We start from the raw sequence: 13,095 nt of genomic DNA, 5'->3' as shown, positions 1-13,095 counted from the left end.
TTGGTTTTGGTACTGTATTCATGTATTCAGGTACTACTGATGGCTCTGATACAATGATGATGGTTCTATATTCATCACCAAAACCACTATCAGTACATGAATACAAAAGCAAAATCACACTTCCTCAGCTGATCTAAACTTTATTGAGAACTTGTGGGCCCTTCTTACGCTGGAGATTTATAGTGAAGGAATGCAGTACTCATCTCTGCACAGTATCTGGGAGTCTGTCGTTGGTGCTGCACAAAAAGTTAATCATCAACAGATTAAGAAACTGATAGATTCCATGGATAAAAAGGTTTATGACTGTTACTGAAAAGAATGAGGGCTATAATGGTCACAGATTTTTTGGGGGAAATGGCAGAGATGTATTTTGTATATTTTGAGTTGTTTATTATTCTTACTTTAATAGATGAAAATGAATTGAGATGGGAACAATAACTTTTTTCATTTAGTTGCATAATAATTCCTACAAGAGACAAAACCTCACTTTTACTTCCTTAAAGGAAACCGGTCAATGCTATTCACTAATATGAATGTTTAAAAAAAAGACTTCTAAACTGCTCTGTCCTTATGCTAATTAGGACCCTGACTAGTCACATTGGCGTTAGTTCCCCTGATTAGGCGGCCCCTTTTCCATGTTATCATGCCCCTGTGATAACTGGATTATTGATAACTGGATTATTGATGACCGGTTTATTGTAACCTACATGGTTCAAATTATAATACGCCAGAATAAGCATGGTTGTTCATTGCATATCAGTTGTGGTTTGAGTGTCATAACCAATACTATTAACCCATCTTGCATCAATTGTGGGCAGTAAGTATAGGTACATGGAGAGTTGATTTATAAGTAACCAAATGAACCCGAGACCCCATATTGTGTGACTGTGATGTATGTAGGTATAGGGAGACCATATTGTCGTAGTGTAATCTGAGCACACAATATCAGAAATCCAAGAGAAATCCATGAGTCTGGTGCATTTATTTAAAATGTCTACGAGACAAGCAGCACGATATCTTTGTTCCATTTTGCTTACTGGGAATATGGAAGTATAGCTGTAATATGTTGCCCTTACAGCGGTATATTAAGCTGACAGATTGGCTTTAAAAAAACAAAACAAAACAAAATGAGAGTCCAATATGGAATTCAATTTGATTTTAATTGCTCGCCACTAACTGGCTATGTGAAAGAATCACTTCTGCTCTGTCAGACTTGGTCCATCCATGCATAAGGCGGATGGCCCTCAATTTGTCATGCTACATTTCACCAGTAATAACAGCAGATTGGCGGGGGAGGGGGTGAAGCCAGACCCATGACAATCGGCTGTTTGGTCTTGCAAGCTACTTTTTATAAAGGGATGTCTATACCTTAGAAGGGATTATCTAATGAAGATGACTGAGTAACTCAACCTTCCAAACCGGCTTTGTCTGTTAATCAACAACTGTCTTAAAGCTGCAATTGTGACGGGATGAAGACAAGTCCATGATCAAGAGCGTTGAATATCAACTGCGCTTTATTTCAATGTGTCTCAAAGGCTATGCTGGCTTCTTCTTCAGAAAAAAACCCCACAATCCTAAGTTTTTCCTGAAGAAGCCAGGATAGCCTTTGAAACGCGTGGAAATAAACCGCAGTTTCCAGTAAACTCTCTTAATCATGGATTGTTCTTCATTACATCAGAAGGGCAGCACAAAGAAGTCCACATAATACTCATCATCATCCTCCTTCATTGGGTCTGCAGCAGCCCTACTTACAAACGCTTTATCATTGTCACCAGATGAGCACACCTAAAATGATTAACCCTTTATTTATCACCCCAGGCACTCTTTTTTTCCCCCCAGTATTTCCTACTAATCCATAACTGTGACATATCTACACAAATATCTGATAATACATTAAAGAATAATTGAAAAATAAGCTTCAACTTATAAATAATAGATAAAGTGTTTTTAAAAAAAGGAAAACACTAGTATAAAGGCTCTTAGGACCAGAGCGGTTTGTGTCCAAAAATGTATTCAGATTTCTCCCAACTTGATCTGGTCTTGGCCCTAAAATGCGTCAACACAGTAAAAGTCGTATAGTTTGTACTCAGACATTGCTGTAACATCCGTGATAATGAGAACTTAATGGTCAGTGTGGTTTTTTTTATGCATCCATGCTAAGTTTTCTAGGTTGTTGAAATTGGTGTTTGTGATGAATAGTCCGCCTGCGCTGCCACTGACGGATAGAGTTCTGCGCCTCCACACTAAGCTGCCGTGACACTGTGTTATAGCTGCTGATATGATACAGGGCTCCAAACAGAGTAGTCAGATAGTAACCACCTGAGAAAAAGGAAACAAATTAAGTGTTAAAAAAATTATATCGCTTTTTACTCATCTATATAAAATCTGCACCTCACAAGATCGGCTATAACCAGATAAAAAAGTATACGTAATTCAGAATTAAAGTGAACATATCCAGCAATAATAATTACCCATGTGCCCGTAGAATAGGAAATGGGCAGAAAGTGGATTTATTTGCATACACTCTGTTACAGTCTGTATGAACCCTGTAAGGCTATGTGCGCACACTGCAGTTTTGTTTCTTTAGCGATAAACGCACCCTCTGGTAGAAAAACGCACCTCTGGCCAAAAAAAAACGCATAAAAAAAAGCATGCATTTTGCGGCGTTTTCAGTGTTTTTGCCGCGTTTTTGCCCGGTGACATGCTGCTTCTTTTTCTGCAACCAAAACTGCAGGCAAAAAAGAAGAAACATGTGCACAGCCTTTCGGATTTCTCATAGACTTTGCTGGGGAAGGTAATACATGCAGTTTAGGACCACAAACTGCACCAAAAAGCATTACAAACAGCATAAAAAGCATATGAAATGCCTATGCCTATTTCAGCGCATTCTAGTTTTGAGCCTGTATCCCCTGTCTCCATATATATGGAGACGGGTGGAAAAGGTCTCACTCACGAACTGAACTTGGAACGTGTTGTTTACAGTTTGTAATACACTTTAAGGGTTCGTGCCTATGATATGGCAGAGCATTGTATATGGAGCCTATACAAAGATCCACTGGGGCTATATGTGTGTGCTACAATCACGAATGGATCGGGTGCTCTATCTATGGACCATTACATCTATGAAAGACAACCTCCACACACATACAGTTGTGCTCAAAGGTTTACATACTCCAGCACTTTTTGCTTTCTTGGCCTTTTTTCATAGCATATGAATGATAACACAAAATCTTTTTTGCCCCACATGGTTAATGGTTGGGTGAAGCCATTTATTGTCAAACTAATGTGTTTTCTCTTTTTAAATCATAATGACAGCCAAAAACATCCAAATTACCCTGATCAAAAGTTCACATTCCCCAGTTCTTAATATCATGTATTGTACCCTCTAACATCAATGACAGGTTGAAGCCTTTTGTACCGTAGTAGTTGTGGCTGAGGCTCATTATTTTCTCAGATGGTAAAGCTGCCCATTCTCTTGGTAAAAAGCCTCCAGTTCCTGTAAATTCCTGGGCTTTCTTGCATAAGCTGCTTGCTTGAGTTCTCCCCAGAGTGTCTCAATGATATTGAGGTCAGGAGACTGAGATGGTCACTCCAGAAACTTCACTTTATTCTGCTGTAGCTATTGACAGGTCTACGTGGCCTTGTGTTTTGTATCTTTGTCATGTTGGAACATCAAAGTATGTTCCATGCGCAGCTTTCGGGCTGATGAGTGCAAATTTGCCTTTGAGTATTTTCTGATAATGTGCTGCATTCATTTTCCTTCAACTTTGACCAAGTTTCCTCTGTTTTTGTAGCTCATACATCCCCACATCATCAGCGATCCACCTCTATGCTTTACAGTAGGAATGGTATTCCTTTCATCATAGGCCTTGTTGCCACTTGTCCAAATGTAACGTTTATGGTGGTGGCTAAAAAGTTTGATTTTGGTTTCATCACCCCAAATTACCTTGTTCCAGAAGTTTGGAGGCTTGACTCTGTGCTGCTTGGCATATTGTTGGCAAGATACTTTGTGGCATTTGCGCAGTAATGGCTTTCTTCTGGCGACTCGACCATGCAGCTCATTTTTCTTCAAGTGCCTCCTTATTGTGGATCTTGAAACAGACACACCGCTAATTTTCAGTGAGTCCTGTATTTCAGCTGATGTTACTGGCATTATCAATTCCTCGGATATCTTTTTGTATCTTTTCCCATAGATCCGTTGACCATTCTTTTGCTTTCCCCATGACTCACAATCCAGAAGTGTCAGTGGCTGGATGAAAGATGCAAGAGTCTGTCTGGATCCCAGAAACTCACTCAGCTTTTATGCACACACTGATTACAAGCAAACAGGTCACAGGTGAGGATGTTACCTTTATTAGCCATTCAAACCCATTTGTGTTACCTTCTGTGCATTTTATCAGGCCCAAATCACCAGGATATGTGAACTTTTGATCAGGGTCATTTGGATGTTTTTGGTTGTCGTTATGATTTAAAAAGAGAAAACACAGTAGTTTGACAATAAATGGCTTCACCCAACCACTAACCATGAGTGGAAATTGTGTTACCTTTCATATTTTCTGAAAAAAAGGGCCAAGAAAGCAAAAAATCTGCAGTGGTATTTAAACTTTTTGAGCACAACTGTACAAGGCCAGTGCTTAATATTGTATGTCACAATTTATTTTGTGATGAATTCACTCAGAATCTGACTGAAGAGAACCTCTGTTGCCATAAGAACCACTTTAGTGTAGGAAAGCAAATTCCTAAAGCTGACCATAGACATATGTGCATCAGATATGTCAGCTAACAGGAGTCATTTCTCTCAAATCAAACAGTTGGGCAGTGGCCACAAACACAAGAGTTTAAGCAAGTGCCATCAACCGCTGAGTCTCATGTCCATGATAAGGGAAAAATAAGATGATGATCTGTTTTCATTACAGTCATATATCCTATGAAGAATAGTTGGAAGAGCCTTCCCATTTTTGATGAAAATGGCATATCCACCATTATCTAACATACCTTCTCCTTGAAGCTGCATAGGATCCAGAAGTTCCATCATGTACTCTACATCGAGCTGCACAGAAGTTAGGTCACAACCCAACAAAACATGGATGAGAACTGGTAAGAAGTCATCAGCACCAAAGGCTTCTAGAAAATTGAGATATGACATTTTATCAAACTAATTACCAAAATTTATATACAGAAAAGTATATTTTCCTCTTTATGGCCTCATGGTACAGTTAACACACCTTTCTTTCCACTGGAAGTCTCCATTGCTTCATAGATGAGCTTGCACACTTTTAGTAGAAGCAGTTTCTTCTTCTCCGGAGAGTAGGCCATATGCATGAGGGACAACTTCTGCTGGATCTTGTCCATAGTGCAGGGCCCAGGTATTCCCGCACGGGGTCTTTGTTCACTACTATTAGCCTTCATCTTCTTCTGGTTACCTAGTAACTTGGCCAAAGAACCATCTCTGTTGTGAATCTCCAGAAGTCGTGAGTAAATCACATCCTTGAGAGGTTTCAGCAAACACTTGTATAATGATGTTTCGATGATAAAAGCTATGAGAAATAAATATGGCATTGGGATTTAGTCATTATTGACACAATAAAATGTGAAAATAAAAATGTCTTTGCCCTGAAATGCGAATAAGCTTCTGCCAAGTGATACCCAACATAGTGGTAAATTTTGAAGTCATTATTGTCAAAATCTTTGAAAGCACAATAAGATAATGATAAAAACGGAGTCATCACTTTAGCTTTCTTTACTAATGTATCACTGCAATACCAAGACACATTACCAAACATTGGGTTATTCCTTTTGGAAAAATGAAGCCTTAGGGACGATATCTCAATTTACAAATATATGAAGGGACAGTACAGAGATCTTTCGAATGATCTTTCTACACTTCAGCCTGCAACACGGACAAGGCAGCATCCTCTACATCTAGTAGTGAGATTATGAAACTCTCTGCCACAACATGTTGCGATGGTTGAGTAACTAAAAAAAGTTCAAGGAGGGCCTGGATCCCTTTCTTGCACAATATAATATTACATGTTATGGGCAGTAAATTCTAAGATGAGACATTGATCTAGGGAACTAGTCCGATTGCCATTTGTGGAGTTGGGAAGGAATTTTTCCCCTAATATGGAACTATTAGTGTCTGCCTGATTGGGTTTTTGGCTTCTGCTGAATCAACATGTTAGGGTTTACTTTGACCTTGATGCCCATGTCAACTGTCAACCTTAAATATTATGAAACTATGATTAAATTTTGGGTGGAATCACCTTCATATGAACATAATGGATTCTAAATACTGGAAGACTAAATCAATGGTTAACATCAGACTCTGATAAACTTACTATACAGGGGAATATGGGAAATGCTATGAAACCCCTCATTATTAAAGACTGCACGGTATACTAATTAGAAAGGCTGGCATTATTATGAATTTGGAACCCTGAGCTCCATCATAACGCTATTTTTTTTTTCTTAAGGTAAATATAACCTGAATGTTGTAACCCAGCATATACTTGCCATATTGTCATGTTTGTGACTAAGGTGTGCCCAGGGGAGCCTATACTGGCCCTAAAGCAGGGGCCACTGCGCTCCCCCTACCCGTGGAGGTACCCTTGATGGTAGGGAGGTCCAGGTCACCACTCTAATTCCCATCTCCTGTCCTTGTGTCTCATGTTTGAAACCCCCTCCACAACCCACCACCCGGGGGGACTGGGCAACAACAGAAGAAAACCTCCCCCAACAAAAATAGACACAGAGGGGTTAAAACATAAACAACTACCACTCGTACACATGGCAACCACACACAAAAGAGACTCTACAAGTGCATGAGGAGAAAACAACATAAGAAGGGGAAGGAAGCAGACAACTGGGAAGCTATCATATGCTGCAGCCCAAAGCACAACAGAGAGAATCCCTATAACTCCTTCCTCCTCCTGGCCAAGTCTCCAAATGATGAAAGGAAATAACAAGCAATCTCTGGTGGATGTTGAGGGTATTTATAGGACCACCTGACCGGAACCACCTGATGAAGAGCTGCTGGAAGGAATGCTGGCATTAACCTACCCCTCCCCAAAGGAAAGGTAATTTCATGTAATCCGCAGAGTCCCACAAAACAAAGTGAGACTCTGACCCAGAGTATGTCACCATAATCTATCTCAGATCCAAGTCCGTGACACATATAGTTTGCAAAAATTCCATTGGTTTATCATAGTGGCTAGCAGAGGGCAGTATTCCTTTGTGAGAGTAAGATCTCATAAGTGAGGAGGGAGATACAGGTCTATATAGTAATCAGCCAATTATTATTTACTGGGAACAGAAAAAGGTTTGGGCAATAGCCAAAATCTGGATTGAGATCTAAAGCCAGCTTTACACCTTACAATTAGGTATGCGATCTCGTATGCGATGTGACACGCCCAGGTCGCATATGCGATCTAATGAGATTGCACGTAGGTCATTCATTTGCTGTCACACGTGCGTTAGTGGCCTATGTTAAATTGGTCAATTTTGTGTGCGATCCTTTAGATCATGTGTTCTGTGACGTATGCATTGGGCACCCTTTTTTTTTTTATTTATTGTCTTGACAAGCGTGTGTAATGTGTAGGGATGCGTTTTTACTATGGCATCTGCCATTCAGCTCTGCTACATGGCCGCTGACAGCAGACACAGACAGCCATGTAGCAGCGGTGAATGGTAGTTCACAGCAGACACAGACAGAGCCGCACTGTCAGAATGAACTCGGGTGAACCTCACCCGACTTCATGGTCATGCTGCGGCTCTGTCTGTGTCGTGTCCTGATTAGCGGTCACCAGTGAAGGGCTCACCGGTGACCGCTAAACTCCTGAGTAAGTGAATTGAGCAGCCCTCTCTCATATACTCACCGATCCCCGATCCCCGGCGCTGCACGGCATTCACACTGCTGCGGCGGCTTTTACTGTTTTGAAAAAGCCGGCCGCCCATTAAACAATCTCGTATTCCCTGCTTACCCCGCCCACCGGCGCCTATGATTGGTTACAGTGAGACACGCCCCCACGCTGAGTGACAGGTGTCACACTGCACCCAATCACAGCAGCCGGTGGGCGTGTCTATACTGTGTAGTGAAATAAATAATTAAATAATTAAAAAAAACGGCGTGCGGTCCCCCCAATTTTAAAACCAGCCAGATAAAGCCATACGGCTGAAGTCTGGTATTCTCAGGATGGGGAGCTCCACGTTATGGGGAGCCCCCCACCCTAACAATATCAGCCAGCAGCCGCCCAGAATTGCCGCATACATTAGATGCGACAGTTCTGGGACTGTACCCGGCTCTTCCCGATTTGCCCTGGTGCGTTGGCAAATCGGGGTAATAAGGAGTTATTGGCAGCCCATAGCTGACAATAAGTCCTAGATTAATCATGTCAGGCGTCTATGAGACACCTTCCATGATTAATCTGTAAATTACAGTAAATAAACACACACACATGAAAAAATCATTTATTAGAAATAAAACACACAAACACATTCCCTGGTTCACCACTTTAATCTGCCCCAAAAAGCCCTCCTTGTCCGGCGTACTCCACAGTCCTCCAGCGTCGCTTCCAGCGCTGCTGCATGGAGGTGACCGGAGCTGCAGAATACACCGCCGCTCCGGTCACCTCCACGCAGCTAATGAAGACAGCCGCGCTATCGGCTGATCTGTCAGTGAGGTTACCCGCTGTCACTGGATCCAGCGGTGGATGCAGCGGTGGCCGCGGGTAACCTCAGTGACAGATCAGCTGATCGCGCTACTCACCGCCGCTCCGGTCAGCAACTGAGGTGAGTAGCGCGATCAGCTGAGCTGTCACTGAGGTTACCCGCGGCCACCGCTGCATCCACCGCTGGATCCAGTGACAGCGGGTAACCTCAGTGACAGCAGCTGATCGCGCGGCTGTCTTCATTACCTGCGTGGAGGTGATCGGAGCGGCTGTGTCTGCTGCAGCTCCGGTCACCTCCATGCAGCAGCGCTGGATGCGACGCTGGAGGACTGTGGAGTACGCCGGACATGGAGGGCTTTTTGGGGCTGATTAAAGTGGTGAACCAGGGAATGTGTTTGTGTGTTTTATTTCTAATAAAGGATTTTTTCGGGTGTGTGTGTTTATTTACTGTAATTTACAGATTAATCATGGAGGGTGTCTCATAGATGCCTGACATGATTAATCTAGGACTTACTGGCAGCTATGGGCTGCCAATAACTCCTTATTACCCCGATTTGCCAACGCACCAGGGCAAATCGGGAAGAGCCGGGTACAGTCCCAGAACTGTCGCATATAATGTATGCGGCAATTCTGGGCGGCTGTTGGCTGATATTGTTAGGGTGGGGGGCTCCCCATAACATGGAGCTCCCCATCCTGAGAATACCAGCCTTCAGCCGTATGGCTTTATCTGGCTGGTTTTAAAATTGGGGGGGACCGCACGCCGTTTTTTTTAATTATTTAATTATTTATTTCACTACACAGTATAGACACGCCCACCGGCTGCTGTGATTGGGTGCAGTGTGACACCTGTCACTCAGCGTGGGGGCGTGTCTCACTGTAACCAATCATAGGCGCCGGTGGGCGGGGAAAGCAGGGAATAGGAGATTGTTTAATGGGCGGCCGGCTTTTTCAAAACAGTAAAAGCCGCCGGAGCAGTGTGAATGCCGTGCAGCGCCGGGGATCGGGGATCGGTGAGTATATGAGAGAGGGGGATAGACTGACATGGACAGAGAGTGAGGGACAGAGATAGTGACGGACTGACAGAGATTAGTGCATGACAGACATTGTGAGGCGCTTCAGATCGCAGCTTTTCAGCTGCGCTCTGAAGCAGACCTTTGTTAAGCTGCGGTGCAGAGCGCACACCTACGCACATAGCCTCAGACATCACAATCGTATGAGGGATGTCACACGTTACAATTCACTAGTTTCGTACTACCAAACGTCCAATGTATGAGGAATAAACGACGTGTATGCGATCACCGTATTTTCGTTCAATATCGATCGCATGTAGGTTTCACACGCAAATACATCACGAACGATGCCGGATGTGCGTCACTTACAACTTGACCCCGACGACGGATTGAAAGATCTATTGAAGTGTGTAAAGCAGGCTTTAAAGTTACTTTTAGAATGGCTCAAAAAATTGGCAGCGCTCGAAAATCCAAATACAAAAAAGTGAGGTTGCCTTTATTTATTCCATAGTTTCTGAGCTATATTTATTGAGGACCTGGCTGTGGCTCAATGAATTGCATCCGCTACTGCGGTGTTGATTCCCAAAGATATTTTTGGGGAAATCTACTTTTATTATAACTACATTTGATACTATCGTAAAAAATGTTCTATATAATGGTAGCACGCACTTTCCCGCATATTTAGGTGGCTATTGACATTTTTAGATGATGCTCTGAGTGAGAACGGAAGTCTCAGTTTGCATTGGTAAACCACGGCCACATATTGTTTCTGAGAAAGAGACGTCTGACTTTTCGTGCAGTCTACATTACAACTAACCAGTGCAGACTCTTATTGTTCCTGTGAAATTCTATCTATAGAGGACTCATTGAAAATGTATTGAATGTGATAAAATGAGAATGGGATGTATTTATTATCTATCCCACAGTTATTCTTGTAGCGCCAACATAGTCTTGGATCAACTATACTGCAAAAGATGTTTTATATTAAAATGTATTATTTGGTGTTGATTGTTATAAATGTGTATTAACATGTTAAAGCTGCTGACGGAGTGTAGGTTTCCGATGTAAATATAGCAACAGGTATAAAAAGAAAAAGTCCTACAAAATAACTTTTAATAAATTTATCACTAAAAATGACCTAGGTCCATTTTTAAAAACCGCACATAAACGAACATAGAGCACCAAGTCTGAACCACAAAGCTCAAAAAGGGTCGAGAAAGGTGCTTGTGGCATAATAAAAGAGAGAAGACCACAATATTCTGTACTTGACCCCACAGAGTTTAATATCTTATTTATGGACCAACACTCTAATCCTAAGGTCAACTATTTTTGCAATTGGGTCTTACTAAAGATGATGCGCCATTTGTTTTTTAACAAGCTCTTTGTTTCCCTCCACTTTTAGTTTTGATGTAGTCTGTGGTTATAAATCAGCTGAGAAAAGCTCAGAATCCTCGATTTTCTGTGTGGATCAGAAAGATCTTAATTTTGGAATGACGGGTCGTGTGGTTAGTTTCTCAGTCCTATTAATGAAAGGACCACACAGAAAATCGAGGATGGACTTTTCCATGTGACGCCACCATGCTTCAAACAACTCTGAATATATAGATTTTGCGTTATATGTATAGAGACCTGATTATACTTACCTTCTGGTGTGATGTGCGATTGTCTCCGCGCGATCGCGCCTGTGGCCGGGGCAGTAAGCGCGTAACCGCGGCCGTCCATGCGTCCCCGCTCCCGCGCATGCGCGATTGTGACGTGACGGCCTGCGTCTCACGCGACTTCGCCCGGCATACTGACGCGACCGCCGACAGCGAGACTTCCGGGTCTGCGGTGATTATCATTACATATTTAAAGCCTGCTATCTGGGATGTGTGGCACGAGACGCCTCCTCCCTGATGAAGATTGCCATTTAACTTAACAATCGAAACGCACGTAGGTTATCTTGAGGCTCTTTCCTGACGGAGCCCCCCTCCTTTCTTTACCTCGCTGGGCTGATTTTTGGTATTGCACCATAGGTATTGTCTACATCTGCCTGTGAAGGGATTTCAGTGGGGTCATTAGCCGAGTATGAGCTGCGCTTAACACTGCGCCACATTGTACAGGGGCTTTATGATTCTGAGAGAGACAGCATGATAATATGTATTGCCCAAATGTCTTCCCTGTAAATTGACTGTATCATACTCGCATGTGATTGCATACCACAGCCCATGTTACTATCATGTATGGGGGCAACCCGTCACTAACTTTTTAATGTGTTTATATTGACTTTCTGGATGTCTACCCCCACTGTGTCTAATAAAATTTGTATTTTTGCACTTAAAAAGCTCTTGTTCTCATCTCTATACTATATCAATGAGTTTGTGCTAATGGTGTGGGTTTCCAGCAGTATCTGGACCCACCCTTCATTTTCTATGGTCTTTTGGAGTACTTTTTCCTTAAGTATATATAGCCTGTATACTCATTATTATATACATATAAATACGCATATGGCTGAAGATTCCATTAGGGCTTGTCATAACCCAGGGCGACCGTAAGCTGCGGCCACCACCACTGGGCTCTTATGTACAGCATTCTAACATGCTGTATATAAGAGCCCAGGCCACTGTGTAGAACATAAAAATCACTTTATAATACTTACCTAAATGGTCGGTACGGTGCAGACTGGTCAAAGGGGTGGCTCCGTTCTCCGGGTGCGGCGCCTCCTCTTTCGGCTATCATTGTCCTTCTTCTTCTGAAGTCGGGGTGCAGGACGCGTCCTACGTCATGCACACGTGCCGGCATTGAAGTCCTACACAGGTGCACTACAATTCTTTGATCTGCTCAGGGCAGATCAAAGTGCGCCTGCGCAGGACCTCAATGCTGGCGTGTGTGCATGACGTAGGACGCATCATGCACCCCAACTTCAGAAGGAGGACAAAGATGGAAGTGGAGTTTTTCCAAGAATGGCAATGAGACTGTGGAAGGTTTGAGGGGTGAAGATGAAGCTGGGGTGGAACCTGGGCGGAGTCTCAAGGGGCCTGAAAATTTTGCCAGTATGAGGCCTTGAAATTCCTGGTGGCAGCCCTGCGTCATGCAGATTGCGCTGCCTCGCCACCGAAGAGGAGCATCAAACAAGTCTGTGGGCCACACAGAAGGCAAGAGAAGTGTTGTCCTCAATCATCAAACGTAAAAGCCCCCCAGTATGTGTTTATAGGATTGTGTCTATTTATGTGTGTGTATCTTTATATGTTTGTGATGGTCTTTAAATATGTATATGCTTAATGTGAATAAATCTGTGTACGTGTCTGTACGCCGTGTGGGTGTACGTGACTGTACTATATGTTTGCATGTCTGTGTTTGTGGGGTTCTATGTATGTCTATATGTAAGGGTACGTGACCATGATCAGGGTTCACAGCATTTTGGATGCAGAGTGTTTTCG

At 42.8% G+C, this 13,095-nt stretch overlaps 1 protein-coding gene across 3 annotated transcripts in view; it reads right to left on the bottom strand.

Moving 5' to 3' along the window:
• Positions 1-963: 963 nt before the first annotated feature.
• LOC142291206 (ras and Rab interactor 3-like) overlaps positions 964-13,095 on the bottom strand; it is a 63,732-nt gene continuing 51,600 nt past the window's right edge. For all 3 annotated transcript variants that reach the window (XM_075335561.1, XM_075335559.1, XM_075335560.1), the window contains exons 4-6: positions 5,226-5,537; positions 4,996-5,124; positions 964-2,319 (exon numbers count right to left, since the gene is read on the bottom strand). In XM_075335561.1, the coding sequence (XP_075191676.1) occupies positions 2,144-2,319; positions 4,996-5,124; positions 5,226-5,537 (617 nt within the window). In that variant the 3' untranslated portion in view covers positions 964-2,143. The remainder of the gene's footprint in view (positions 2,320-4,995; positions 5,125-5,225; positions 5,538-13,095) is intronic.

This window comes from Anomaloglossus baeobatrachus, chromosome 2, assembly GCF_048569485.1.
Source record: "Anomaloglossus baeobatrachus isolate aAnoBae1 chromosome 2, aAnoBae1.hap1, whole genome shotgun sequence".
NCBI lineage: Eukaryota > Metazoa > Chordata > Amphibia > Anura > Aromobatidae > Anomaloglossus > Anomaloglossus baeobatrachus.
This window is presented reverse-complemented; position numbering and strand designations above follow the sequence as displayed.